At 42.1% G+C, this 27,742-nt stretch overlaps 1 protein-coding gene across 1 annotated transcript in view; it reads left to right on the top strand.

Annotated features, from left to right (window-relative positions):
• The window catches only part of ANKDD1B (ankyrin repeat and death domain containing 1B), a 63,780-nt gene extending 36,038 nt beyond the window's left edge, over positions 1-27,742 (top strand). The window contains 8 exon segments of the mRNA XM_032843880.1: positions 3,337-3,435; positions 9,542-9,640; positions 12,185-12,283; positions 14,978-15,076; positions 20,112-20,207; positions 24,102-24,303; positions 26,512-26,643; positions 27,510-27,742. Of these exon segments, the coding sequence (XP_032699771.1) occupies positions 3,337-3,435; positions 9,542-9,640; positions 12,185-12,283; positions 14,978-15,076; positions 20,112-20,207; positions 24,102-24,303; positions 26,512-26,643; positions 27,510-27,571 (888 nt within the window). The 3' untranslated portion in view covers positions 27,572-27,742.

Raw genomic sequence — 27,742 nt, 5'->3', positions numbered from 1 at the left:
ATATAGTCTTTTAACTTAAGGCACCAGTGATTGTAAAGTGTATTATTATTTTACGTAACACTAAGAAAAAAATAATGGTGCCACTTAAACCATGACACAAACAAACTTTTTTGTCCCAGAATAGTTTATAGTTATTGAAAGAGTTTTTTAGACTTTCATATTAGATTTTATTATATACATAATAAGGAACAACTAAGCAAGATAAGTTGGTTCCTAAACTTCACACTGAGCTTGATTGTTCTAAATCACTTTCTTACTCAGAGTCTCGATGTCTTTGTTTTTCTGAAGAAAGTAATACCCTCTTTGCCTTAAGAAGTACTTGTGATGCAGTACTTCTTTAAGGGGTTCCCTGCTATGACTTCTGAGGTTTTCTTCCAAGTCGACACCCATTCTGATATAATGTATGCTGCAAGCAGTGACAACAATATCACATCTACTACCTGATTGAGATTGTGAGATGCATCCTGATCTCAGATATGTTAAACCAAGGTGGTACTTAGAGTTGGTGGCTTATGACCATAAAAGTACCAACTGCAGGCAACATAATGAAAATGGAAGGGTATGAAAATGAGCCTCCATTATGTCTGCCCAAGTCAGTGTTCCTTTTGGACCAGAGAAGCCCACCAGGCTAGTCCCTTGCATCCCTTGACTTACACACCCAGCGATGAAAACCAGGGCTCTGACTATGTGGGTCAGGTCCTGGCTCCATCAGTCTTCTAGAAAGGTAATCATGGGCTTAGTCCTTAGCCTCAGTTTTGTCAAATAGCCTTCTAAGGCCATAGTGAAGTTTAAATGGGAAGGCAGTGTCACACACATAGCACTGGGAATAGTGCCTAGCACATGTTTGTAAGGGTACAACAGTGGTATCTGTTGTCATCATTGGTGTGGTATGGATGCAGTATATGAATTTGTACCAGTGGTATATATTGCTGTTATCCTCACTTTATTCTCTTCAAGTTCCTGGGGGAAGTTAAGCCAAACTTTCACTTGAGGATCATGGACAAAAATAGATCCTTCCTTTGTTTACTTTTGTGTGTCTTTTCTGACAGTCTGGCATAATAATGATCAGACTTAATTGGTTTAAATTATTTAAAGAAAATCCCAGGAATTTGGTCTTCTTGAATAAAAGTTATGAATGATGGTGAGACACTTAAAAAAAAAAAAATCACCTGGGTAAATCTTAGGTGTGACTGGCCTTCACAAATCAATGTAGAGATCAAGTCCTATAGTCACAGGATTTTTTTAAAAAGATTTTATTTATGTATTTGACCCAGAAAGAGAAGGGGAGGCACAAGCAGGGGAATGGTGGACAGAGGGAGAAGCAGACTCCCGGCTGAGCAGGGAGCCCGACACAAGGCTTGATCCTAGGACCCTGGGATCATGACCCAAGCTGAAGGCAAAAGCTTAACCGTCTGAGCCACCCAGACACCCCCTGTAGTCACAGGATTTAATTGAAAGTCTTAGTCATGTTTGTTTGTCCTCTTCTGTTTTAATACTTTACCACTGGAATGTGTGCACTTGGATTTCTTCCACCTTTTAGCTATTTTTGAATTAGGGCACATTGGAGAGAGCTCATAAAGCCCAACAAACTGTAATTGCAGATTATGATAAATTTCATCTGCACAAAATAACGACTAGAGCTAATATTAGCCTTTTGGATAAGGCCCATAGTATTCATACAATCTTGGGCTGCCTGTGTTTCCTGTTGTAAACTGTTGCCAGACCAGTTGGAGTGATTCTAGAGGAGTTGTCTCTAAACAGTCTTGGTAGCAAACTCCTATCCATAAGGAAAGTTTGGGTGTGTATCTGTCACACATACATTTATAATTAAATTAATACATTACAAAGCATAAGCCAGAAATATACATTTAAAATATTTGATCTAAAAATAAACATAAATAGTAGTTCTTGTATTTTCTCCACACTGAAATGATTATTTTAGAGATATTGTATATATTTTCCTTCCATTTTCCTTTGTTCCTATGCATATATATTTTTATTGGCTGCCCAGAGTTCATTTGACTCTTCAGTTCTTGGACATTTACTTTAATTTCATTTTCCTTTTCTTAAAAATAATGTTGTTGCAAACCTCTTTGTATAAAAACCTTACTCTGAATTCCTCACTATTTCCTTTGGGTATATTCTTAGAAGTAGGACTGTTGGGTCAAAGGTAGGAATGTTTATTAGACTCCTGATACATTAAAGATGTGAATTCTTTCCTTTACATTTTTTTGCTAATGCCTTTCCCACTGAGGTTTGCCATTTGGCATCCATTTTCCTGGAAAATGAGAAGGCCTCTTGTGGGGGAGAAATTCCTCTGTAACAGATGGCTGTCCCAGGCACTCAGGTAAAGCAGCGTGGATAGAATTTTTCCATCCGTTTGAGATGGGGACATTGGTTCCATGCTCCTGCATCCCTCTTGACATGATTGTTCATATCTAATTAGCCATGAGTAAAACCTTCTGAATTAACCTAATGCATTTGTTAGAATAATACCCAAAGGGGGGAAATGGTTAGGGAATGGGAAGGAATTCTGCATTTCTTCCCAATATTTTTAGGAAAGAATCTTCATGAGGAGGGGAAAATATCCATGTACTATGTGATACCAATTCCTTTCTTTCTTTCTGTGTTTTGGCCTAAACTAAGGTATCACTTTGTCCTAATAGCTTTTATCATAATGAATTTCAGGAAACCTAATTACTGAGAAAGAGTATTACTGTTTATTTTCTTTAAAGGACACACAACCGCTTAAATCAGTTTTAAACAGTAAAGCCTTCTTGGTACAAATGTGTGCCATTTGTGTCTCTATATCTATTTTTATGAGTTGCACACTGCATTGTAATTCATATTTCTGTGATTATCTTGCTTGCTGGGCTGTTCCCTTCTTGTGGGCAGGGTTTGTATGTATTCATCCTCCTAATCACAGTACCTCTGTCAGACAGGCAGTAAGTGTCTAGTAAATATTTGCTAGATAAATTAATAAAGATAAGAGTCTCAATGGTGGATGGAAATCTTGACAAGAGGCATAACAGGATAGGTAAGGGTACAGGCTTTGGAGCCAAACAGCTGAATTTGTGTACTAGACTTGTCACTTTCCAGCTAAGGCTTAGTTTCCCTTTCTGTAAAATGGGGTAATATTAATCCTGACCTCACAGAGTTGTGCTTTTAACTTTGCCAAGGCATATAGTCTTGGTAATATAAGTTGGCATATAGAAACTTAATCAATGCTATCCATTAAAACTAATGCATAAAAGGTATAGAGAAAGCATGCTGTTTCTCAAGGAATTTCATTCCATGCCAAAGGGCAATTAATTTTAATTTTTTTCCTTTTTTTAGAATGGAGAAACACCATTTTTCCTGGCTGTTAAAGGAGGTCATGAAGAATGCAGCAAAGTGCTTCTGGCAGCAGGAAGTGATGTCAACATTCCAAATAAAGTATGTGTGCCATGCCATGTTCACTCACACTATGGTGGGGGACTCAGAATGTTCTTTGGTTAATCTAGTCCTGAACAGATCCACTCACTAAGCTTTTGTAGAATTGATATTTATAATTTGCTTTGTTTGGGGTAACAATTAATGATTTACCTCTGATAGTCCCCTAATTACTGTCTCCTTGAAAGCATTGCCATTCTTCCTATTTATTGGGGATGGAATAATTGAAAACAGGGCCAAAAGGAGCAGATAGTTGTTAGTTCTCAAATACAGAGACATTCTCATTCTACCTTGTTTTCTCCCTAGCCACTGTACGTGCCTGGCTTACACACAGTAAGTGCTGAAAAAAAAAAAAAAACCAACCCATTATTGTGTGAAAGCTCAAGTGGTCAGTCTGGGACTGAAGAAGACACTATGATGCCTTCTTGTAAACACAGAATGCTTTTGTATTTAGGCATGGAGCTAAGATCCTGCGTCTCCTTCATTTCTTGGTGAGGGAACTGGAATTTAGGAAAGTTAAGGAACTCGTTCAGGATTATCTGACAAGTCAGTGACCGTGGTGAGGATTCTCACCCTTGCAGTGGTCTTGCCCTTCAGATGGTTTTGCTTTCATTTTCCATTTTTTGAAGTAATTTTCAATTACAATGAAAGTAACAAAAAACTTGAATAGTTCCGAAGGGTATATTCTAACTGCAGATTTCAATTTCATCTCCCCAGAACTAATGGAATCAATAGTTCATTGAATCTGTTTTTGCCATGCATTTACATGGAAACTGTGATGAAGCATGGACATGTATAAATACTGACACCACTACGTGGATCTCCTGTTCTGGACTTTGGGTTTTGTTTTTGTTTGTTTTTTTAAGTGCTAGTATGTTTTGGGACTCCCTTCGTATCAGCACAATGTACAGGCAAACTTTTAAGATAGAGCAGATTTGGTTCCAGACCATTGCAAAAAAGCGACTATCACAATAAAGTGAATGAAATGAATTTTTTGGTGGTCTGTTGTGGTCTGTTAAGTGTGCAATAGCATTATATCCCCCCAAACAACGTACATACATTAATTAAAAAATACTTTATTGCTAAGAAAGTCTAACTGTCCTCTAAGCTCTCAGTAAGTTAACAATCTTTTCACTGGTGGAGGGTCTGGCCTCAGTGTTGATGGCAGTTGACTGATCAGGGTGATGATTACTGAAGGTTGAGGTGGCTGTCACAGTTTCTTAAATGTGAAGTTTGGTGCGGCGATTGACTCTTCCTTTTGTGAACCTTTTCTCTGTAGCATGGATCCTGTTTGGCATTTTACCCACAGTAGAACTTAATGAAAAATTGGAGTCAGTCCTCTCAGATCCTGTCCCTGTATTCAGTATTCTAAATCCTTTGTCATTTCAGTAATCTTCACAGCATTTTCACCAGGAGTAGTTTCCATCTCAAGAAACCACTTTTTTTGCTTGTCTGTAAGAAGTAACTCCCCATCTCTTAGTTTTATCACGAGATTGTAGCAATTTATGTACATTTTCAGGTTCCACTTCTAATTCTATTTCTTGTATTACTTCTACCTCATCTGCAGTTACTTTCTCCACTGAAGTCTTATGCCTTCATCTTGTAAAAAAAAAAACAAAAAGCAGTATTTGTGAAGTACAATAAAGCAAATCAATAAAATGAGGTATGTCTGTAGAAACAATACCTTTTCAAAAGGTATAAAGATAACACTAGGATCAAGAACAGAGTCAGAAATTGGTGATGTTTTATGCTCTTTATTCTGCTGGTAGAAGTGTACATTTGTACAATGCTTTTGAAAAGCAATTTGTCATTTTTCTTTCACCCAGCCTTGAAGAATTCTGTTAAGGGAGTAATCTTAAAAAGGGAAAAAGGTACATGCATTAAGATAGATAATGAAGTTATCTCCAATAGCCAAGAATTAGATACAGCCTATACATGCTAAGAATTCTAGAGGAAAGCCAAATAAGCCTGGTGTATCTTTTTCTTGGAAAATTACGTAGCTGTTAAAAATATTAATGATAAATACTAAATATACTAAATATGTTCCATGTTCCACATAAATATGTTCATAATATGGGATGCCTGGGTGGCTCAGTCTGTTAAGTGTCTGCTTTTGGCTCAGGTCATGATCCCAGGGTCCTGGGATCAAGTCCTGAATTGGGCTTCTTGTCAGCAGGAATCCCGCTTCTCCCTCTGCCTCTGCTGTTCGCCCCTGCTTGTGCACTCTCTCTCTCTCACAAATAAATAAATAAAATCTTAAAAAAAAAGTTCAAGATAGAACACAAATAGAAAAGATGATATGTATTTGTACATACATCTTCACTGTCTAAAATTATATAATGGACAAGATTGTGAGAGAGAGTAGTAAATAAAGATATCATGAGTTGATTCCCACTGGAGTTGCAGGCTTATTTATGCAGTAAATGAGCACCATTATTTATGCAATAAAGGAACACAACTTTAAGAATTCGTGGGTCCCACGAAATATTCGAGTGTGGAGAGCTGTTGTGTTTTTCAGGCATTCACAGGCGCCTCCCTGCCCCCAGTCTTCAGCCTCCTTGAAGTCCTTGGAAAAGCCTCCCTCGTTATTGGGGTCCTGCTGGGCTCACTTCTGTTGGCTGACTCCATTGTTCGGTTCCTCCCTCTCTTCTGTACTTAATTCTGTTAGCCTCCAGAGAGGTTTTGCTTTGTAATGGTTTTCACGTGTTCACATTCTCCCCACCCAACTAAGACTGCAGACTCCACGTTATCCATATCCTTACAGCCTTGACCTTATCTAGGCAGCCTGGAAATTGTCCTGGGTCCATTTTTCAACTTGTACATTTTCTTGAGTTTTCCCCTGAGTTCATTAGCACACTTCCTGCATCAACAGCCTCAGCTCTTACTGGTTGTTCACACCTGTCTCCACCAAACCCAGTGAAGATCCTGGGGGACTGAGCCGTGGGCAGCAAGAAGCCAGCAGCACGGATACATCACTGTGGGGACACGTTAGGCTTAGTTTGCTCTTACATCTGTAGGTGATTACTGTGTTTGATCTGGGAAATGCTTCACCACTTGACAATGATTAGTGTTGCTGTCCAGGAGATTGCCTTTGTGCTCCAACCCAAACTAAGGGGAAGGGGTAAGGGATGGAGCCATTTCTGGGGAGGTAGTTGGAGACTATGGATTTAGCTGACAGCAGAGGCTTCCTCCGTTTGGGCTGATATTATGCTGCCCAGAGCTGGGCAGGAGGTTCCCTTTCAGGGTCATACAAAATGCCCCTGGACCAGTGAAGACTTTTGTAGACCCTAACAACTCCTTTTTGGAGGCTTTACCCTTATATCTTATCAAACATATTTAAAGGCCCCAACATTCTACATTAAAAAAGTTGTGTTTGCTGTAAATTATTTTAAAAGCTCTTTAATTGGTGCTTTCATAATGATTTGGCTATGATACACTCCCTCAATTTATGATTGACTTTGGTCTTCTTAGAACTCTGTGTATACTTGGGAATTTGAAGAGGTGAAAAAATTTAACCTACAAAGTGTTTACGAATATAATGAATATTTTATGACTATTACATTTTACAATCAATGGGGTATGACTATGTCAATTAAATATTTATTCACTTCAATTTCACGGTTTTCTTTTGGTATCTTGGAATCAATATTTTTTTTGGTAAAAACTTTAAGCATTTATTTGGCTCTTAAAAAGTCTGTAGGCCCTACACTCATTGCCTGTGGTACCTTTGGGGTAAGATGCCAGAGTCCCACAGCTCTTCCTACTATTTCTTGGCTTTGGGTTCTTCACAGACTTGCTTCTGATTTAGATCTTCTTAGATCTCAGTCCCAGTGTCACCCTATCCTCTAGGATTTCCTTGATCACTTACTAGAAAGTAGCCATCCAGTCCTGCTGCTTTACTTTGTTTTGTTGCACTTAGTATAGCTGTTATTATTCTCGTAACATCTAGAGCTAGTAAACAGATTTGTTCTCAGTCTGCTGGTGTGCTGATCTGTCTGCCAGTCTAGAGGTCTACTGATTGTCCACCTCTACTGGAATGTAATAGTGGAGAGCTTGTTTACCAGCATATCTCCCCATTATCTAGCATAGTGCCTGGTGCATAAGAAGGGCTCAAGCTATTTTTCTGTGTGTGTGTGTGTGTGTGTGTGTGTGTGTGTGTGTGTGTGTGAAATGAATAACATGATAGTTATGATTACTGTACATATTTACTAGTTCATTTATTCTCCCAGTATTACTATGGCTTGGGAAAAAGAGGTAGGATGGTGTGGTAAACAGAAGAATGCCCCCTCACTCCAAGGACGTCCATGTCCTAATCCTTGGAATCTGCGAATATGTTATGGTACAAGGCAAAGAAAGATTTAGGTTGTGCATGGAATTAAGGCTGCTAATCATCTGACCTTAAAATGAGATTATCCTCAGTTATCCAGGCAGGCCCAGTGTAATCACAAAGGTGTTTTAAAGCAGAAAAGGACGGCAGTTGAGGAGGTCAAAACTAAGCAGGATGAGAAGGACTTAGCGCACCATTACTGGCTCAGAAGATGGAGGGAAGGGCCCGTGAGCCACAGGATATGAGCAGCTTCCACAAACTGGAAAAGTCAAAGAAGGGGATTTTCCTGAGGGCCTCCAGAAAGGCCTTTATTTTAGCCCAGTGAGACCCATTTCAGACTTCAGAATTCCAGAATGGTAACATAATACATGTGTATTGTTTAAGCCACTGAGCTTGTGGCAATTCATTAGCAGCAGCAATAAAAATTAGTACAGGTGGTTATATCCTTTTTTACGGATGAAGAGGCCCGCAAATGTCATAGAGACATTTAGTATCTGCTCAAGCTAGAGTCCAGGTGGTCAGGCTGTGTATCGTTCTTATGAGCATCTTATCTGTTACTTCACAAGAAACCCACCAGAAGATCAGTGGCTTGAACCAGTAATACACTGGTATCTGTCATTCACCGCTCTGAGGCTTGGGCTGAGCTGAGAGATTCTTCCTTTGGGTCTGTTAGTCAGACTATGTAGTCATAGTCAGATGTCAGCCAGGACTTCGGTCCTTTGAAAGCGTAAGTGAGCTGGACGTCCACGGTGGCTCACTCACATGCCTGGCAGTTGGTGTCAGCTGTCAGCCGGGAGCTCAGCTGGGGCTGTTGAGCGGCACTGATGTGTGTGGTCTCTTCTCCTGGCAAGGCAGCTGGATTTTAATAGGCAGGGAGCAGACCCTGCCAGGCCGGTTAACAGCTACACCTGCCACGGGCACACTGTACCTTCTGCCATATTCTGTTGATCGGTCCGAGCACTTACAGAGTCCACCCAGATGCAAGGGTAGACTGCATGTTGGGGAAGTGGAAGGCTCACATTGCCAATGGGCCCGTGAAATGGCGGTTACTTACGTAGCCATTTTTGGGAAAACGTAACATCCTACAGAATCTTATTTGGTGGAGCTAGAAATACTTTGTAGCTATCTTATAATTAATTGGCCAGCAATTATCCATTGATCTTATATTACTGCAGGGCAGCATGCTAAAACCTTTCGGAAGACGGCACAATAATCAAATGCAGTTCTGCCATTTAGCGTGGGCATGAAGTGAAGCCACGTGAGCACAGGGAGCGGTAGGAGGCAGCACGCAGCAGGGAAGGAGAGGCACTGAAGTTGAGTGAGGGGCCACGAGGGAACCCTGCACAAAGATCACAGTCATGCTAAGCTTTGGAGCCAGACCTGGTGGAAGGGAGAGCTGTAGGTAAGCTGGCCAGGGGGCACGAGGGTGTTGAGGCATTTCCTGGGACCAATACCAGGACAGCCGTTTTGGTTCAAGGAGGGGTTTTGCAGGATGTTGGAGAGAAGACTTGGCCCTTGTCCGCTTTGTACTCCTTCTAGAAGGGAAACAGGGATTTAGCTTGTATTTGCCTGAGGCATGTGTTACCTAGGACTCTCACTCTTAGGGGAAACACTTATAGGAAGTAATGAAGAGGCCCTCCAAATGATCAAAAACACGTTGGATTTTCTTTTTTAAATAGTTGCACTGTTTCATTGTATTAATCAATTACCACGTGATGGATACCAGAAAGCATGCTGGATTGTAATGGGGTCTTCCCTGCCCTTTCCACCTGTGTCTTGCAGCACAACATCACTGCTTTGGAGATGGCAACCCAGAATGGGCATACATCCCTTGTCAGCTGTCTTCTTGGAGAGAATGTTGATCTGCACCAGAACACAGAAGTGAGTCTATTCCAGTAACATGCGCTTGGACCGTGGTGCCGTGAGCCTGGCTGTGCGGGGAGATACTCCTCACAGATACTTGAGGGGATGAGATGTTCACAAAGGAGGAATTCTTTCTGGGAACGCTGACTGACTTCTTTTGGAGACTCAGTCTTAATTTTGAGAAATAAAATCCAAGGGATGAATTTTAGAAAGTCGTTGAAGTTCCTGAACTAAATGAGTTCTTTGTCTTTTAAATATTGATATTTGCTGCAATAAAACTTTCTCAGGTATCTAAAGATGCTGTTATTCTTGTATTAAATTTATCAGTCTGGGAAAAGAAAGGACACTGCTATAAATGGGAAGAAGAATGATCATTCGCCACCCCCACTTCACTGAGTGATCTTGTTTTTCTTTTGAAAGTCAATCCTTTTTTCTGATTTACATTTTCTGAAGTTTGAGTTGGCTTTGGTAGCATTAACAAAAGCCCTCTGTGCTGGAATTGGATGGGAAACATTCCTCTGTTTTTTACTCTATTTTCATTTCTCCTGTGAGAATGTTATTTCCTCTGATTTTGCTTAGCCATTATTATTTATTATATTAACTGGAGAGAAGGGATTGATTTGATCACGTTTGGTAGTTTTTGGAGAATGACGTTAGGGAATTGGCTCTGAACTCGCCTGGTCTATCCAAGGATGCTTCCCGTTTCTCGGGAGGGGCTGGGTCCCAGCAAGGCCGGTGGCCCTGGCAGGAAGGACACTGCCCATTTCCTTGGGCCAAGGGATGCTTTCTCTTTTTTCATGCTTCATGCCTCAAGAGAGAACATTCTTCCTGAATAGAAGAGGCCTGCCTAGAAAGCCTTCCTCCCACCCTGCCCTGAAAGCCTTCCTCCCACTCTGCCCTAACCAGTCCCATCATTTCCATTTCCTTGTTCACGCCTGTGGCAGCCTGACCTGTGCAGCTGTGGAGTCCTACTTCCTCCTTTTCTCCTCTTCCTCTGTGTGCTGGTGCAGCTCTTGCAAAATCAGTACCTCTCTCTTCCATAGGTTTCTTTCCTAGTAGTTTTCCTAGGAAGGAGCCTGGTGCCAATGTTAGAGTCAGGTGGATAGGGGTTCAAATCCTATCTCTGCCACTTCCTGACCCCAAGGCCTTTCAGAAGTTATGTAACTGCTCTTGACCTCATATATAAAGTGGGGAACAGAGGATCTAGCTGCTAGGGTTATTGTGAATGAAAACTGTTAGCCCAGAGTTTAAAACAGAGTATAAACTGTTGGAGAAATGAGTATGCATTAAGTAGCATTATAAAAATATGTTCAATGTGTCTAAGTTGTTCTTATTATTAATATCTCTTTCCCTTGAGCAACACCATGCTCTGTCCTCATCACACCTGCCCTCACACACAGGTGTACTCCCTGTCAGCTGCCTTGGCTCTCAGCTCTCCTCCTGTTCACAGCCTCCCTGGATCTCCTGAAGACCCTGCTCTTTCACACTTGCACCCCCCTCCCCTTGCCTCCTGCTGCCTTCCCTCCATCCTGACTGCCCCTCAGCTCACTCTCTCTCCTGTCTAACCCCTTTCCCACACCTGTTTTTCTTTTTGGCTGCCTTCAGTACCCCTAGAGACATTTCCCTAGTGCCTCCATAGGCCAGTGGCAGCTGGGTGGTGGTGAAGCAGCAGGAGCCAATTGAGTGATCCTAGAGGCAGTCATGATCTCCTGGGAAAGAATCCTGCCTTCGGGGATGGCTTAGAGGGACTGGACATGGGTGAGGCTGCAGGACAGGCATTTTAACCACAACTGAGGAGGAAAGGGGAGCAGGCTGGAGGGTCTTGGTGAACATCCTGGGGCTGTATACTCTATATCCATGGGAGGGCTAACCATGAGAATGGTGCCCCTGGGTGAGTGCAGCATTAGTCCCACAGAAAGCTCTAGGGAGAAAGAACTCTAAATCACATCAATTCAGGAAATGCTGAATGTGCATAGTTTTTCCTCCTTGTAGCTATTCCCACCATACTTTAGGTCTTGGAAGGCACTGAGAAGTCCTGCAGTTAAGCCTATTTCATATTTCTTATCATTTTTATCTAAGTGAAAGTGTCAGTTCTTCAGGAAAGTTTTTTTCATCTTCAGAAAGGTTAGCAATCTGCCCATCCCAATATGCTCTCCTGGTACTCTCCTGTACCTCCAAAGCACTTTTCACAATTTATGTATTTATTTTGTGATTTTTAAAAAATTAATATTTTCTTACCCCACTCGATCGGAAGATTCCTGAGAATGGGCCATGTTTACCACTAAATCCTTAGCCTCCTGGAAAGAGCCTGTTCCATAGTAGGTGTTCAGTGTATAGTTCCAGAACAAATGAGGGGGAGAGCTGATTGCTGGTGAGTGGGTTTGCTGCACAACCCTGGGATGGAAATGATGCTGAACACTTGCTATTGGCCTGATGCTGTGTTGGGCAGTTCCAGTACTAGGAGATTATCAGGACATCTCTATCAAAATGAATGCTTTTTGTTCTGAATGATTAACCCAGAATCTTTTGGATTTGAAATTCTGTTTCTTTTTCTTTCTGCAGCCGAAGGACTCCCCTCTTCATTTAGCTGTTATCAACAACCATATCTCAGTTGTGAACAGCTTAATAAGGGCACAGCACGACGTTGACACCTTAAATCAGGTAAGCAAGGTATATCAGAAACCTAAGAGTCTGTTTTCTTATGATTCAATGCGTTGTGTAGTTAAGGGTAGTTTTGAGCAAGTTCAAGTTACTTTAAAAATTTCCAAGTAGAATATATATATCTTATCCTTTTTTTTCTGTGATCCCCCCCATTCCCACTTGCACACACATACTTTTTCAGATGCACAACTGGGGTTCAGCTAGTGCATTCTTAACCTGTTTGCACTTAATAGGTCCAGCACCTCTGGTTGATAAACAGTAGCTCAGGGATGGATTGCCAGCGGCTCTTTAAATCAAAAGCCACTCCCCCTGCATGAAATATAATTGGCTAGTGATAGCCCTTTGCCACAAGGAGGAAGCTTTGTTTCTATATTAAAGACTGTAAATGGTCTTCCTTTTACCCAAAGGCAAAAGAGACCTCTTGGAATTAAAAAAAAAAAATCACAATGAATTCAGTCCACTGGAACAGAATCAAATGCTCCATAAAAGGAATCCATCACTGGCTGGAAATGGAAATGCTGAGGTGGAAGATTAAGAGGATGGGAGTGGGCGCTGTCTGAATCAGGGCCAACTCTGGGGCTGAGCTGCCTCTCCCAAGAGCTGTTGGAAGTAGGAAGAGAAACTCTATTTGGGGAGGAGCCCTTCTGGAACCCTGGGGACAGATGAGAACTCTGGACACGTCTTGCTTTTCTGACTGCCTCTACCTAGAGAAGCCTCTGCTGGGTCCTGAGATGAGGGAGCAGCCAGATCCGGGGCACATGCTTGTCCTAACCTGCTGGGTGGCCCTCAGCTTCTGTCTGGGGAACCAGAGTCTCAGGTCTCTCCAGTCACCTCCATCTCCAGCCTAGGTGTTCCTTTGTGCGGGAGCAGAATGGAGACTTACCTGCACTTCCATTCCTTCCCCCCACAACGGATCTTCCTCCCTGTGTTTCATTATCACAAATGTTTGGGGGAGGTTGGGGAGGACCTTTTTGTTATTATATATGCTTATGTGTTTGAATCTGCTAATGCCTCAAATATTTACAAATGAGCAGAATCTTTGCTCCATACACAGAACTTACACATGATTTTGGTTTCACCAGAATTGGCTAGATTCATTCTAGAGAAGGATGGCTTATTCTGCACCCCCGCCCGTTATAGAATTAGACTTTTTCATTTCAGTTTTATGTTAGATTGGGAAACCCTCAATGTATAACAATAAAAAAACATAAATAAGGTAAAAAACTTCCATTTGTTTGTAATTCCCCCCAAGGAAGGACAATCTTGTTAACATTTTGGTTCATTTCCTGCCTTTTAGACTTATAACAGTATCGTCGCAATGAAATTTTATTGGTATTTAATGTGTGACACTTGTATCTCTGTTCCGTGTTGATATAGACCTTCGATAGTTTGTCATCGTAAGTGTGATGTTTCTGATGAGCCCCCAGAGGGGCACATTGCCATCCAAAAGTGAGTCTTTAATAAATGCTTTCTGATATTAATTATGCTAATACCCCAAGCAGGTTGGCCCAGTGCTCTGGTTGGAGGAGTATTGAGCTAGATGCTATTGCCCAGTTGTGTGACTCTGGGGAAATTGCTTCCTCTCTCTGGTTCAAGGGTTGGGCTAGACCATAAATAGCGTACTAATATTTTTTTAAAAGATTTTATTTATTTATTTGACAGACAGAGATCACAAGTAGGTAGAGAGGCAGGCAGAGAGAGAGGGGGAAGCAGGCTCCCTGCTGAGCAGAGAGCCTGATCTGGGACTTGATCCCAGGATCCTGAGATCATGACCTGAGCCGAAGGCAGAGGCTCAACCCACTGAGCCACCCAGGCACCCCTCAGTACTAATATTTTAGAAGTATCTGCACATTAGCATATCCCTTCAGTGAAAGGTTAAAGTGGGTGACTTTCTTGTGATTTTGTCTTTTTCTTTGAAACACTGTTATCCTCTTGGTAAGAAAATGATTACCCCAGAAAGAAATTTAACCATTTTTAAATGTGAAGTTCATTGGCATTAAGTACATTCACATTGTTGAGCAACCATGGCCACCATCCAACTCCAGAACTTTTCCATCTTCCCAAACTGAAACTCTGTATTCTTTAAACACTAACTCCCTATTCTCCCTTCCCCCCAAGTCCTGGTAACCACCATTCTACTTTCTTGTCTCTATGAACTTGACTAGTCTAGTATCTCCTATTGAAATCATTTTTTTAAAATAATTTTTAATTGTTGCCTACTAATCCAGCATGTGGATTTACCATAATTTATCAAACGGATCTCCTAGTGAAACATGCAACTTCCTTTCAGTTTCTCACTGTTAAAAATAACACTGTAGTGAATGTCCCCTGTACCTATGTAAAAATATGACCTCGGGGCGCCTGGGTGGCTCAGTCAGTTAAGCGTCTACCTTTGGCCGAGGTCATGATCTCAGGGTCCTGGGATTGAGCCCTGAGTTGGGCTCCCTGCTCAGTAGGGAGTCTGCTTCCCCCTCTTCTCCTTCCCCCTGCTTGTGTGCTCTCTCTTTCTCTCCCTCTCCCTCAAATGAATAAATAAAATCTTTAAAAAATTTTTGAAAAATGAAAATGTGATCTTAGTCTATGTTCCCTTATGCCCATATAGGACACCTCTGCATTCCCTGTGTCTTTTGATTATGCAAGTTTTTCCCCCTCTTTAATGTGCTTAGATTACATTTTTGAAATTTCTCATGGCAGAGGCGGCAGACTCCCTTGCATGTTGCTGCTGATCTTGGCAATGTGGAACTGGTGGAAACCTTGCTGAAGGCAGGATGTGACCTGAAGATTGTTGATAAGGTAAGTTCACAGTCTTCACCGTGTTCAGCGGAGATGGTCATGCAGAGCTCCCTGTTGTCTATAACCCTTGAACGGCAGCCTTACTTAGCACACCCCTTGTGAGTCGGACACACATGAGAGAAACCGTGTGTCCAAGCAGTCAGTAGAACATCCTGATTTCGATTGAGTTGTGTAGGTAAGATATTTTACCCTGAATAATAAAACAGGTATTTTTTAAAATTAAAATTATTTATTAATCTTTGGGAAAGATGGTAGATTCACTTGGTCCAAAATTTTAAAAACATAATCAGTAAAGGTTTTACAATAAAAATGTGCCCCCCGCCTCTGACCCTAGTTATCTGGGTTCCACACTCTGGCCATACAGATCTATTGTCAAAATTTCTTTATTCTTTCCAGTTTCTTTACACATAAATAAGCAAACATAAATATATTATACTCTTACCATATTACTCCATCCTTTTTACATTGTGGTGATGTACTTCTCCATGCTATCCTGCATTTAGCTTTTCTTCTTTAAGTATATAAAGTGGAAACTGTTCCATATTAGTACAAGGAGAGTTTCTTCATTCTTCTTTATACAACAGACTGTGGCATGGACATGTCATAATTTGTTTCGTTCTCAGTGGATGGGCATTTAAATTGTTCCTAAGCTTTTGCCGTGACCGAGCTGCAGTGAACAAACATACACATGTCTAAACTTGTTCTTACTTAAAAATTCTTTAATTGTAAAATAAATATAACATAGCATATATCATCTTAACCATTTTTAAGTGTATGGTTCTGTAGCCTTAAGTCTATTCACACTGTTACGCAGCCAATTTCCAGAACTTTTTCATCTTGCCAATCTGAAACTCCAAACAGCAACTCCTTGTTTCCTCCTCCTTCCCCAGCCCTGGCAACCACTGCTCTATTTTCTGTTTCCACGAATTTGACTATTCTGGGTACCTCATGTAAATAGAATCATACAGCGTTTGTCATTTTGCAACTAGCTAAGTTCGTGTAGCGTAATGTTCTCAAGGTTTATCCGTGTCGTGGTGTGTGTCAGACTAGCCTTCCTTGTAAGGATGAATGATACTCCGCTGTGTATAGAACACATTTTGTGTAACCTTGCATCTGTGGATGGACCTTGGGTTGCTCCCACATTTTGGGCATTGTGTAGACTTGTTTTTTAAAAGAAAGACAACTTTGTTTCTCTCAAGTAAAGCAGTAAGCTGGGCTCCATGTCAGGAGGATTGCAGGGTGGCCATCGGCTAGGTTCCAGTTTACTGAAAAACATAAACACAGGAGACTGAGGTGTGGCAGTCCTGTTAGGTGCTCACACACGTGCACCTTATTTCAGTACTCACATCTCCGTGAGGTGGGCAAAATTATCCCAGTTTTGAAGCGATTTCTATGATATCAAGGGTCATGTGCACAGTAAGACGTAGAGCCAAGCTTCAAAACTTGGTTGTCCAGCGCTTTCCCACAGCTGTGAGCAGAGCTGACTGCTTCTGAAACTTGCTGCTTTCCTCTTTCTTGTGTTCACCCAAACTCTTCATTAGCTCCACACGTCTTTAATTCCTAGTGCATGCGGGGTTCACCCTATGTACTCTTTCAGAATCTTTTTTACATGTTACATTTGTGGGGCTTGGAGTAGTGATGTGTTATTTTACTTTTCTCTAGAGGTCAGTTTTTTAAGTTATCATGAAAAGTAATACAAGCCTACTGTGTATGATCTGGAAAACAGAAGCATATGGAAGGAAAACGCAACCACCCAGAACTCGTCACATAGGTGGCATTCTACCACTTTCACCACTGTGGCTCCTTACCATCCCTTAACATTTAGCTTTGGTATTAACATTTCACATTCGTATTTTCCTGTGCTTTCTCGTCTCACTTTATTTCACTTTCTCATTAATACTTAACTCCTGTGGGATACCCACCCCTTATGGGTAAAGACTCTGTCGCACTGGGAAGGGAATTCAGGCTGGGTCCCCAGTGCTTGTGGACTGGGTGTCCTGGTAAATACCATCAGTGCTGCAACTTGACTCATAATTTGATTTTCCCGTTTTTCCCTTCTCTGCCTCCCTCTTTCTTCTCTGGGCCTGGCACATGGTTGGCCCCCAGTACCTATTTAATTAATAAAAACTACCTTTTCTACTTACTCCCACAAGTTTTACCAAGGATAAATGCTGTAAGAGTGATTCAGACTGTGGATGGGAAAAAGGAGCCAGGGTTTGGTGTGAATGACTTTCCCAGAAACCTGTTCTCTCAGTCTGAGGTGTCCCCAAGCTCCTGGAGGGCTTCCCACACTCAACAGCAGTTTTATTTGGGTTTCCACTCCAGGGCACACTCCCTGGGAAGGTTTTCCTAGGTATTTGTTAACACTGGCTTCAGAATGCTGCCTTCCCACAGAAGGCTAATCATGGTGATTCCAATGGCTTCTTAAGCCAGAATTTAGGTAGCATGCAATGAGAGACTTGCTAACTGCAAGCACAGTACACTTCTTCCTAATTTCATTACTGTGTCATTTGACTAGAAACTGGTAAATGTCATCCCTGACTTTCTGGCCCACCTGGGTGTTATCACCTTCACTAACAGCCGGATCATTTGGGTTGGTAGGAGTTGCACTTGCTCAGCCATGTGAGGGAATTAGTGGATAAATTGCTGGATCCTTTAGCAGAGAAGCATGGGTTGCTAAGAACTTTTTCTGGGGTTATTTCTGACATTCATTTTGATTATCTTCGGGACCCCTGAGCAAATTTTTAATGTGCCATTTAAAAAATAGATGAAAACCACCATCTTTTGCTTAGGAAAAAAAAAAATATAGAGATGTGTAGATTGTGCACTGCATAAAATCTAGGGGACATTGCTTGTAAAGCTGTGTGCTGTAGCTTTGAGCTATATCCATCTTAACAAAGGTGAGCCTTTTGTAACTTGTAAAAGATACCAGATGGGATCCTAGGCCACTCATAACCAAAATCATGTTCAGAATATCCTTTATTGCTCATTCCATTTGGTTAAGTTTCCAATCCCTCACCCTTGATTAGAGGCCATATAATAGAGAAAAATTCTAGATAGGAATCCAAGTGATCTGAATTCTGTACTATGAATTAGTAGTTTTGTCATGGATGCTATTATTCTCTTTTTTAATTAACATATAATGTATTATTTGTTTCAGGGGTACAGGTCTGTGAATCATCAGTCTTATATAATTCACGGTGCACACCATAGCACATACATTCCTCAATGTCCATCACCCAGCTACCCCAGCAACCCGCAGTTAGTTTCCTGAGATTCAGAGTCTCATGTTTTGTCTCCCTCTTGGTTTCATCTTCCTTCATTTTCTCCCTCCCTTCCCCTATGATCCTTTGTCTTATTTCTCAAATTCTTCACATCAGAGAGATCATATGAAAATTGTCTTTCTCTGATTGACTTATTTCACTTAGCATAATACCCTCTAGTTCTATCCACATTGTTGCAAACAGCAAGATTTCATTTTTTGATGGCTGCATAATATTCCATTGTATATATGTACCACATCTTTATCCATTCATCTGCCAATGGACATCTTGGCTCTTTCCATAGTTTGGCTATTGCGGACATTTCTGCTATAAACATTGGGGTGCACATGTCCCTTCGGATCACTACATTTGTATTTGTATTTGTAAATACCTAATAGTGCAATTTCTGAGTCATAGGGTAGCTCTATTTTCAACTTTTTTAGGAACTTCCATACTGTTTTCCAGAATGGCTTCACCAGCTTGCATTCTCACCAACAGTGTAGGAGGATTGCCCTTTCTCTGATGAATGCTATTCTTTTTTTTTTTTAATTTTTAAAAAGATTTTATTTATTTATTTGACAGACAGAGATCACAAGTAGGCAGAGAGGCAGGCATGTGGGGGGAAGCAGGCTCCCCGCTGAGCAGAGAGCCCGATGTGGGGCTTGATCCCAGGACCCTGAGATCATGACCTGAGCTGAAGGCAGAGGCTTTAACCCACTGAGCCACCCAGGCGCCCCTTCTTTTTTTTTTTTTTTTTAAGATTTTATTTATTTAATTGACAGACAGCGATAACAAGCAGGCAGAGAGGCAGGCAGAGAGAGGAAAGGAAGCAGGCTCCCCAGTGAGCCGAGAGCCTGATGTGGGGCTCGGTCCCAGGACCCTGGGATCATGACCTGAGCCGAAGGCAGAGGCTTTAACACACTGAGCCACCCAGGCACCCGAATGCTATTATTCTTAATGAGATCCAGCAATTTCTGTCTTTTACCTACTCTCTACAACACATGGCTTCAACTTCTTGGTCTAAGACGGCTGTTCAAGCTCCTGCCATCATGTCAGCATTCCACGCAGGAGGAGGAGGAAAGGAAGGAGAATAACATCCTTCCTTTCTTTAAAAATACTTTCCAGAAGTTGCATTTGCCACTTCTATTTATATACCAGAATTTAGGTCACATATTTAAGTGCGAGGGAGGCTAGGAAATGTCTGGAGTGGCCAAGTGCCTAGCTAGAATCAGGAGGTCTCTTCCCATAAAAGAAGGAAAAGGCTATTGGGGTAAGGAAGCGTGGCATATTGACCAAAGTCTCAACCACAGGTAGAGTCAGTCCTGAGGAGAAAAGTGTGTGATCATATTATTTATTTGCTGAGGACTCCCTCGTGCAGTAAGCCAGGGGGACCCCTGGGGGATCTTGGAGACATGTTTGGGTTCTCACTGATAGAGCATGTGTAAAATATCATCTGCTGATGGTTGGTCCCTAAACCCAAATCTTTTCCCCTGCCCTGTTGCCACAGCACCTGACACTTTCAATACCTAGCATCTCTTGAATAATTACCGCGTGGCATGCACAGTCCTAAGGGCTTGATATGCACTATCACATTTGCCCCTCACCAGTACACCATGGGGTTCTTTGAGACCTAGGGAAGCCAAGGACTAGCTCAAGCTCCCAAGTGCAGGGAAGCAGTTGGATCAGGATTTGAATGCAGGTCCCTCTGTTCCAAAACTCGAGCTCCTAAACATTATACCATACTGCCTGACACTTTCATTTTTAACTTTTAGCAAGGGAAGACTGCCCTGGCTGTGGCCTCCAGGAGCAACCACAGCCTTGTTGTGGACATGATCATTAAAGCAGAGAGATACTATGCCTGGAAGGAGGTAAGGAAGCATGATGCCAGCTTAGCTGTGGCTCTTCTGCAACCACCATCTTCTTATGGGTAGTGTGGGGTTTGTTTAATTCTTTTTTCTGCTCTAATGGGAGGGGCCTGGTCAGTACAATTATAACAGCCCCTTTGGCCTGTGCTGCTCCATTCATGGAATGAACAGCTGCTGCTTCCTCCCTTTGCCAGCATCAGTAGTCAGAACTGAGGTGTGTAGAGCTCATTGGGCTAAGCAGGCTGGTCCGGGCTAACGGGCTTAGCATGCTTGCCCTGCATGGTTGGCTCCCAGGTTGTGCCCTCTGTCACGGAGTCTCTGGCTCTGCTACTTTGTGGAAGTTCTCAAACCCATATTCTAATGAGTGATAACGAAGTTTATGTTCATGGCTCTGCTGTTTTCTACACACCCCTTTCTGGCTGTCACTCAAGTGTCCTATGGTAGTCACGAAAACCTTATTCATTTTGAGGAACAGATGACTTGACTCCAAGACATTCTCTGTCCCTTTTTTCATTATTATTTCCTCTGATAGCTACCACACATCCAGCTTCTCAACAGCAGGCCTTCCCTCCAACATCAAAATCTAAGCCCTCAGGCAGGATTTGCATTATTGGGCAACAGCTTCAGTTTCTACTTTCGGTTGTTTCCATCCTAAGCTGAATGGTTCCCCTAGTCTCGTAGGTTGGTGCCAGAATTCAGGTCTTAACCCTCATGTGTTTACCCTGAGGAGACTCAGGCTGGTTTGCTGTCTGATTTATCAATCTGTGAAATTTCCCTTAAATCTTTAAGGTAAAGTGCATTGATTTGCCTCTTCCTTGCTCACAATCCTATTTAATTGGCTCAGGGGTCCTGATATATATATTTGGATGATATGACATATATGTCATTTAAAGGCCACACCATCCTCCTCGAACTTTTCTTACTTGCCTATTAAACAAAACATTTTTGTGACCTTTAGAAATGCTTTCTCTCTCCTCCTCCTACTTGATTTCTATTCCTCCTGCTCCTTCATTTTCTTCTTGGCCTTAGCTTCTTTCTCATTTTCTTAGATCATCACTGTATTTGATTGAAGGAAACTTTCCCAACTTCCACCTTTTCTCTTGCTTCTTAAATGACTGTTTTCACATTTTCTTTGAAAATAGAAATAGTCATTGGTTCTCTTTTTAATGTTTTAATGCTGCTAGCATTTTTAGATTCTTTTTCCTAGAGGAGAATAAATTACTTTCCACCAAATGAATAAGCCCTTTTTCCTAACAAATCTTTAAGATGTGAGAGTTAGATGAACTTTGAGAATCCTATGCAATACATAAATGGATAAAGGAGACTCTCTGAAATGTGAGCATTGTTAACCTTAATGACAAGTGGGGACAGACATCTGGAGTGGGGGGAAGGCTTGTTTTTTAATATATATTTTTAAATGTTTTAAACCAAATTTATTACTTAAAGATTTATTCATTTATTTTAGAGAGAGCATGTGGAGGGGAGGGGGAGGGGGAAGGGGAGGGAGAAACCCAAGCAGACTCTGAGCTAAGGGCGGCTCAGTTCCAGGACCCTGAGATCACAACCTGAGCCAAAACCAAGAGTCGGCCACTTAACTGACTGCCACCCAGGTGCCCCTATTTATTACTTATTTTAAGTTGACTTTGTTCATTAAACAAATCTATCCCCTGATTTTTTTTAAACCAAATGCATTTATTATTATTTCAAATTCTCTTTGTATATCAAACAAGTTTCTATTCTGGCCTAATATAAAATGATTCCTAATAAAGAACCTCAAAGAGAGGACTGACATTTCCTCTCTTGTATCCATCATTAAATCCAGTGGTTAAGAGGCAAATGGGAAGCTTCCCAAAATCTGGCTCATGCTATTTTAATTTCCACCAGTTTTGGCACATGATACTCCTGCAAATATTTCAGTGTTTGGCAGACAAACTATTAATGCTTCCATGAACTGTTGAAACACAAGACCTGGGCTTTCCAACTTGATGACCCTTTCCTTTGGAATCCTGAAGGACTACCCAACCCAATCCTAGAATGCAGAGCATGTGTGTTTCTCAAAGAACTAAAAATGCTGTGGTGCAAAAGTTGATGCATTTTGCAGTTCTTCCCTCTACCTTGTGATGTTTCAGATTTTGTTCTTATTGGAATCCTCATTGTTTCAGGAGAGGGAATGAAGAGAAAAGGAAAAAGTGAAGGGGCCACGGCTCCCATGGCTTCCAAATTTGTTGGATCCCCCACCCTCAGCCTTTCCTCTTTCAGGACTCCCCGGGAGTTAGGCACTGTGGGAGTAAAGCTAAGGTTGGGACAGAGAAGACCCTGTATTTTACAACCTCTGAAACAATTACAGGTAATTTATACCTCCTGTTATAGTCCAACTTCTGTTCACAAGTTTCAGATACTAGAGAAAAGACTGGCCTGTTTGCTTGGGCATGCTTCCCAGGACATTATAGACCTTACAGAGGAGCTCACAGATGCTGTGAAAGACACAAGCTGCTCTGTGACTGGGCTGAGGTACAAGGTCCACCATGTTTTTCCCAGGGGTTTTGACAACCAGGTGTCTATGTCCTCTTATTCCACTTCCTGTCTCAGCATGGACTCCTCCCTTGCTGTTCAGATTATCTTTCACTAAGATTCACTTTTAATTAAGGACAAAAATAGGAGTTATCATATATAAAAAAGGAGAATAGATAGGAAGTCCCAATCCTCGGGCTGTGTGTCCTGCGTGTCCTTAACTGATCTGCAACCTCCTAAAGGAGGATAATCTGGAGGCCTGATAGCATGTACGACAGGTGCAGCGCTAGGAAACCATGACACCTGCTTTCACTTTGAGATTTTTCTCCAGTTTCTTTGGCTGGATTCTGCAGAAGGGACAAAAGGAACCTTTGAAAACTGAGAAAACAAGCTATCAGTGCACAGTGCATTTGGACTAAGCCTGGCTGCAGTGACTTGAAACTAAATGGTATCGACCCCTGTCTTCTCCATTCTTTTGGCTCCCGGAGTTAGGCTTCTGCTTTGCTCTCCTCACACCAGAGAGCAGGATAAATGGAGGGACCAGCTTTAGGGTCTTATTAAGAGTATATCCAGGGGCGCCTGGGTAGCTCAGTGGGTTAAAGCCTCTGCTTTCGGCTCGGGTCGTGATCTCAGGGTCCTGGGATAGAGTCCCGCATCGGGCTCTCTGCTCAGCAGGGAGCCTGCTTCCTCCTCTCTCTCTGTCTGCCTCTCTGACTACTTGTGATCTCTGTCTGTCAAATAAATAAAATCTTTAAAAAAAAAAAAAGAGTATGTCCAATCTGGGCTGAAACTTTGATATGAGAAAATCAAACAGACAAAAGAACAGGGGAGGGGCACCTCAGCTGGTTAAGTGTCTGCCTTCCGCTCAGGTTATGATCCTGATGACCCAGAACCCCAGGGTTCTGGGATCATGCATAGGGCTCTCTGCTCAGCGGGAGCCTGCTTTGCCCTCTCTTTCTGTCTAGCACTTTGACTACTTGTGCTCTTTCTCTCTCAAATAAATAAATGAAATCTTTAAAAAAAAAAAAAAGAACAGAGGATACTGGTTGAAAGTAAGGCCTTCAAAGATACATATGTTATTGTGATATTTCCTTAGCTGAGGCAACCCCTCTGTTTTCTCGTGGGGTGAATAAATATCAGCAGGCTGGGATAGAAGCATATAACATGGCAAAAGCCCTCACGTTTCCTGTGTCAGATAGTACTCAAGCTTTTTATTTCAGACATTTATCTCCATTGTTATCTTGGATGACAAAAATGTCAGATAATATTGACAGCGTAAGTCTTGGTTACCACTTTACCAGTTATATCTGAAAAACTGTATACATACAATGAAATAAGGCAATAAGCAGAAAATGAAATCGTCTGATGTAGTTATCTTTAATTTAGCATCATGGTGAGAACATCAGGGACCCATCAACCAGCTTTACTTTGACATTCAAGCAAGATCACAGTTTGGAGACCAGACATATTTGCAGTCTCCTCTGGAAACTGGCTTACCAGCAGCTTAAGGCCAATGAGTGGCAGAGGCTGGCCCGTTCCTGGAACTTTACAGATGACCAGATCAGAGCCATTGAGGAGCAGTGGACAGGTGAGCATGGTTTAGATGTGGGCAGGAAGGAACAGCAGTTCTTCTTGGTGGCAGATCTTCCAAGTAAGTGGTTGGTGCTCACAACAAGCAGCAGACAAGGGCCCAGGAATTGGAACAGTTAGCTTAGGACCACAGAGATTGAGAACTTTGCAAACCATGAACGTTCGTGGACTCTGCAATAAACTAAAGTTTGCAAAGGATAATTAACGAGCCATTTGGAGAGCTGGCATTTAGCCTTTAGGGAAATGAAGTTTCCCAACTGAATAGACACTAGGGAAGCAAGGACTTAACAGCTTGTCCCTGGGAAAGCAACTTCTTCTAGTGTTCCTTGAGATTATCTTGGGGTAAAAATGTTCATTCTCTAACAAAAGGCTTACTGTTTAGCGCTTCCACTCCAGGAGGAATCCCTTAAGCCACATCTGGGTATAGAATTCTTATAGGATGCAGTCTTGAGTGATATCACCTATCCCATGAGAGATGTGGGACACAGACTCAGGGCTCTCCCGAGAAGATCCCAAGCCATGGAATCAATTCAGCCAGACTCCAGCTGTCAGAATTAGTGAGGTCAAGTCAGCTGGAGTCATTAGCTTTCCTTTTTTATGATTTGACCAAAACCTGGGAAATACATAAAGTTTATTTGGCATTAACCAACTAATTAGCTTTAAAAACAAGGAAACAGATACTTTTCTTGGCGAAACATTCTATCCAGAGCACTTTCCTTACATGGATATTATGAGATGTGAACAAGTCCCATATTCAGGGGCTGATCTGCATTATTGATTGCTGGGACTGTAGATGGCAAAATCACAGCCTAAGAACACATGCCATTCACACCACATACAAGTAGGCACTTTTAATTGCTAATTCTACAGCTATATTATGGAGAAGATAATGCATCGAAAATGTTGAATATTGACTATAGTTTCTGAAAAGATTTCTTTTTCCTGTTTTCTCCTTTTTCACTAATTAGGCATTTGGCATCCTGTGACATTTTTAAGGAAATTTAGTTGCCTTCTGGAAATCTCTCTTGACCTAAAGAAATGATTTGAAAATACAGTGTGTCTTCAGAGTGCCTGCCAGCAGGATAAAGGCGATTTAAAGTGTTTTAGTCAAACAATGTGGAGTGCCTAGATTGTGTTTAGCTCTACCAGGTGAGGGATGCAACTGCTCTAGGAGCCAAGGGACATTATTTGGTGGAATTTATAATCTAGTTGGCGGGATAACAGCAACATTCATAATCCAGATACAATCCAGGGTTAATGGTTCTGGCACTAAGGAGTTTGTGGGCTTAATTTTAAGCAAAGGAGTGACACGTTGATGGTGCTATTGAAGAATTAGTTTGGCAAGGGCAAGATTAGGAAAGGAACAGGATTCACCGAGGAGTACATTCTTTATGGTAACAGTTCACTCTTCCTGCAACACCTGCTTCTTTAAGTCTGTCCAGCAAGCTTCCTCCCCAGAGCTCAGGCCCTCCTTCTGTGGTATCTGCCTGCTCCCACACCGAGTGGCTACAACTAGGAGCCTGTTCTGTGTTCTCGTCCTGTTCTGTGTTCTGCCTGTTCTCTCGCAACTCCTGTTGCGAGACACATCTCAGCTCAGCACTTCCCCCCAACATCTCTCAGGGCTCAGGTATCCAGTGAATAATCTTGGTCCAGGGGATGCATACTTCCACCAGAAACTGGAGTGGCAGGCCAGTACACATTTGCTGCTCAAAGTGTGGTTAACAGACAGCAACACCAGCATCTGAGTGATTAAAAGTGCAGATTCTAACCCCAGACCGACTGCATGAGACTCCCTCCATTGTAATAGGATTTCCCATTGAAGTATGCACTTTGCGTGTGAGAAATGGTGGTGGATAGCAGTGCCACGTGAATGCTGAGGGAGAGCTCCCCATCTCATTCAGATTGTTCCTTACCATCGGGCAGGGACTCAGCTGCTTCATGTCTTACCTGCTCCTTCAGTCTGTGCCAAGCACAGCAGGTGCAAGACAAGTGCTAGAGTGAATCCAAACTCTGGTCACCCTAAAGCAGTTCCAGTGAGGGGAACTGGAAGGGCTTTCATCCACTGGCCTTTTTATCTAACAGCCATCAGAAGAGTGAGTGGCAACCACAGTCATACAGAAAATTCAGTGAGAACCAAGATCACAATAAAAAGCATATAATAAAAAGCATGTGGTGTTTTGCCTCTGACTCTATGTACTTGGCACAGGGAAGGGAAGTTTCCGTGAACACGGCCACAGGGCTCTGCTCATCTGGCTGCATGGGACCCTGATGACATAGGCCACTCCGGTCAAGCATCTGTATGAAGAGCTGATACGCGCAGGTTTCCCAGAACTAGCTGGTGAGTTAGTTTTCAAGACAGAAGCTCCTCCTCCCTTCAAATGGTGGGGGACAGCCAGCAGAAACAATACTGTCCGTTAACAGTGGCAGTCCCAATCTGATGAGAGCAGTGGCTTGTAAAAAATCCGCAGCTCCTCTGGTGAGTGACTGTCAGTACTGAGCCCACCTTAGCCTGGTTCTCAGCATGACCCCCCTGCTGGGCATTTGAAAAAGTGGGGGAGGATTTCTGTTGATGTGAATGTGTGGCAGGGTGTGGAAGTGTGTGTGGCGTGTGGGGAGCAGGAGAGGGCAGGAACGCTACGCCATCTCATAAAGTTAAAGGAGAGTTTCAAAACTGATTGATAAATTAGGGGGTGTTAAAACTCTCATGTAATAATAACCATTCAAGCAAAATATAGGCACATCTGCCATTATTTTCACTGATGCAGTTTTACCTGAAGCTAAGCTTAAAATGTCTGAATCATACCACTGAGCCAATACTCCATTTCAAGAGATCGTGCATGGATGACAGCTCCTCCTGTGACATTATCTTCATAGCACTGGGATTGTTCCATCTACTTTAAATTTCTGTTTCTATAAGAGTATCTGTAAGAACTCCCAGGGGAGAGTAAGAGGCACTCCCCTGAAGTGGTGCAGGGATGTGCTCAGGAGCAAGACTGTGTGGGTCCGTACTTGACCTCCAGCACTGACAGCATGTGATCTTGAGCAAGTTCTACACCCTCATGGTGGCAGTTTCCTCCTTTACTAACTAGAAAATTGCCTGTGTCAAAGAGTTGTTGGGGGATTAAGTGAGTCATAGGGCCTGGCACATAGTAAGTACTTAATAAATGTTAGCTTTAATAATAAATGTTATCTTATTTTTTCCAGAAAAGATCCGTCAACAAAAAAACGAAACAGACTCAAGGTCCAAGAAATGTGCAGTTTCATAGATGCCTAAAGGAATTGTATTTAATTGATTTTCCACTCAGCATTTTCCTTTAAATTCAGTCCTCTAATGCCATAAAATTCTAGCAGTAGTATTGATTTTCAACTATGACGATGGTGGTGACAGGAAGCTCTACCAGATGAAAAAATGGTATTAGTACTTTCCAACTACAGAT

This window comes from Lontra canadensis, unplaced genomic scaffold (genome assembly GCF_010015895.1).
Source record: "Lontra canadensis isolate GAN:19392208 unplaced genomic scaffold, GSC_riverotter_1.0 scaffold4, whole genome shotgun sequence".
Classification (NCBI taxonomy): Eukaryota; Metazoa; Chordata; class Mammalia; order Carnivora; family Mustelidae; genus Lontra; species Lontra canadensis.
Note: the sequence above shows the minus strand (reverse complement) of the source record. Positions and strands in the feature narration are given on the sequence as shown.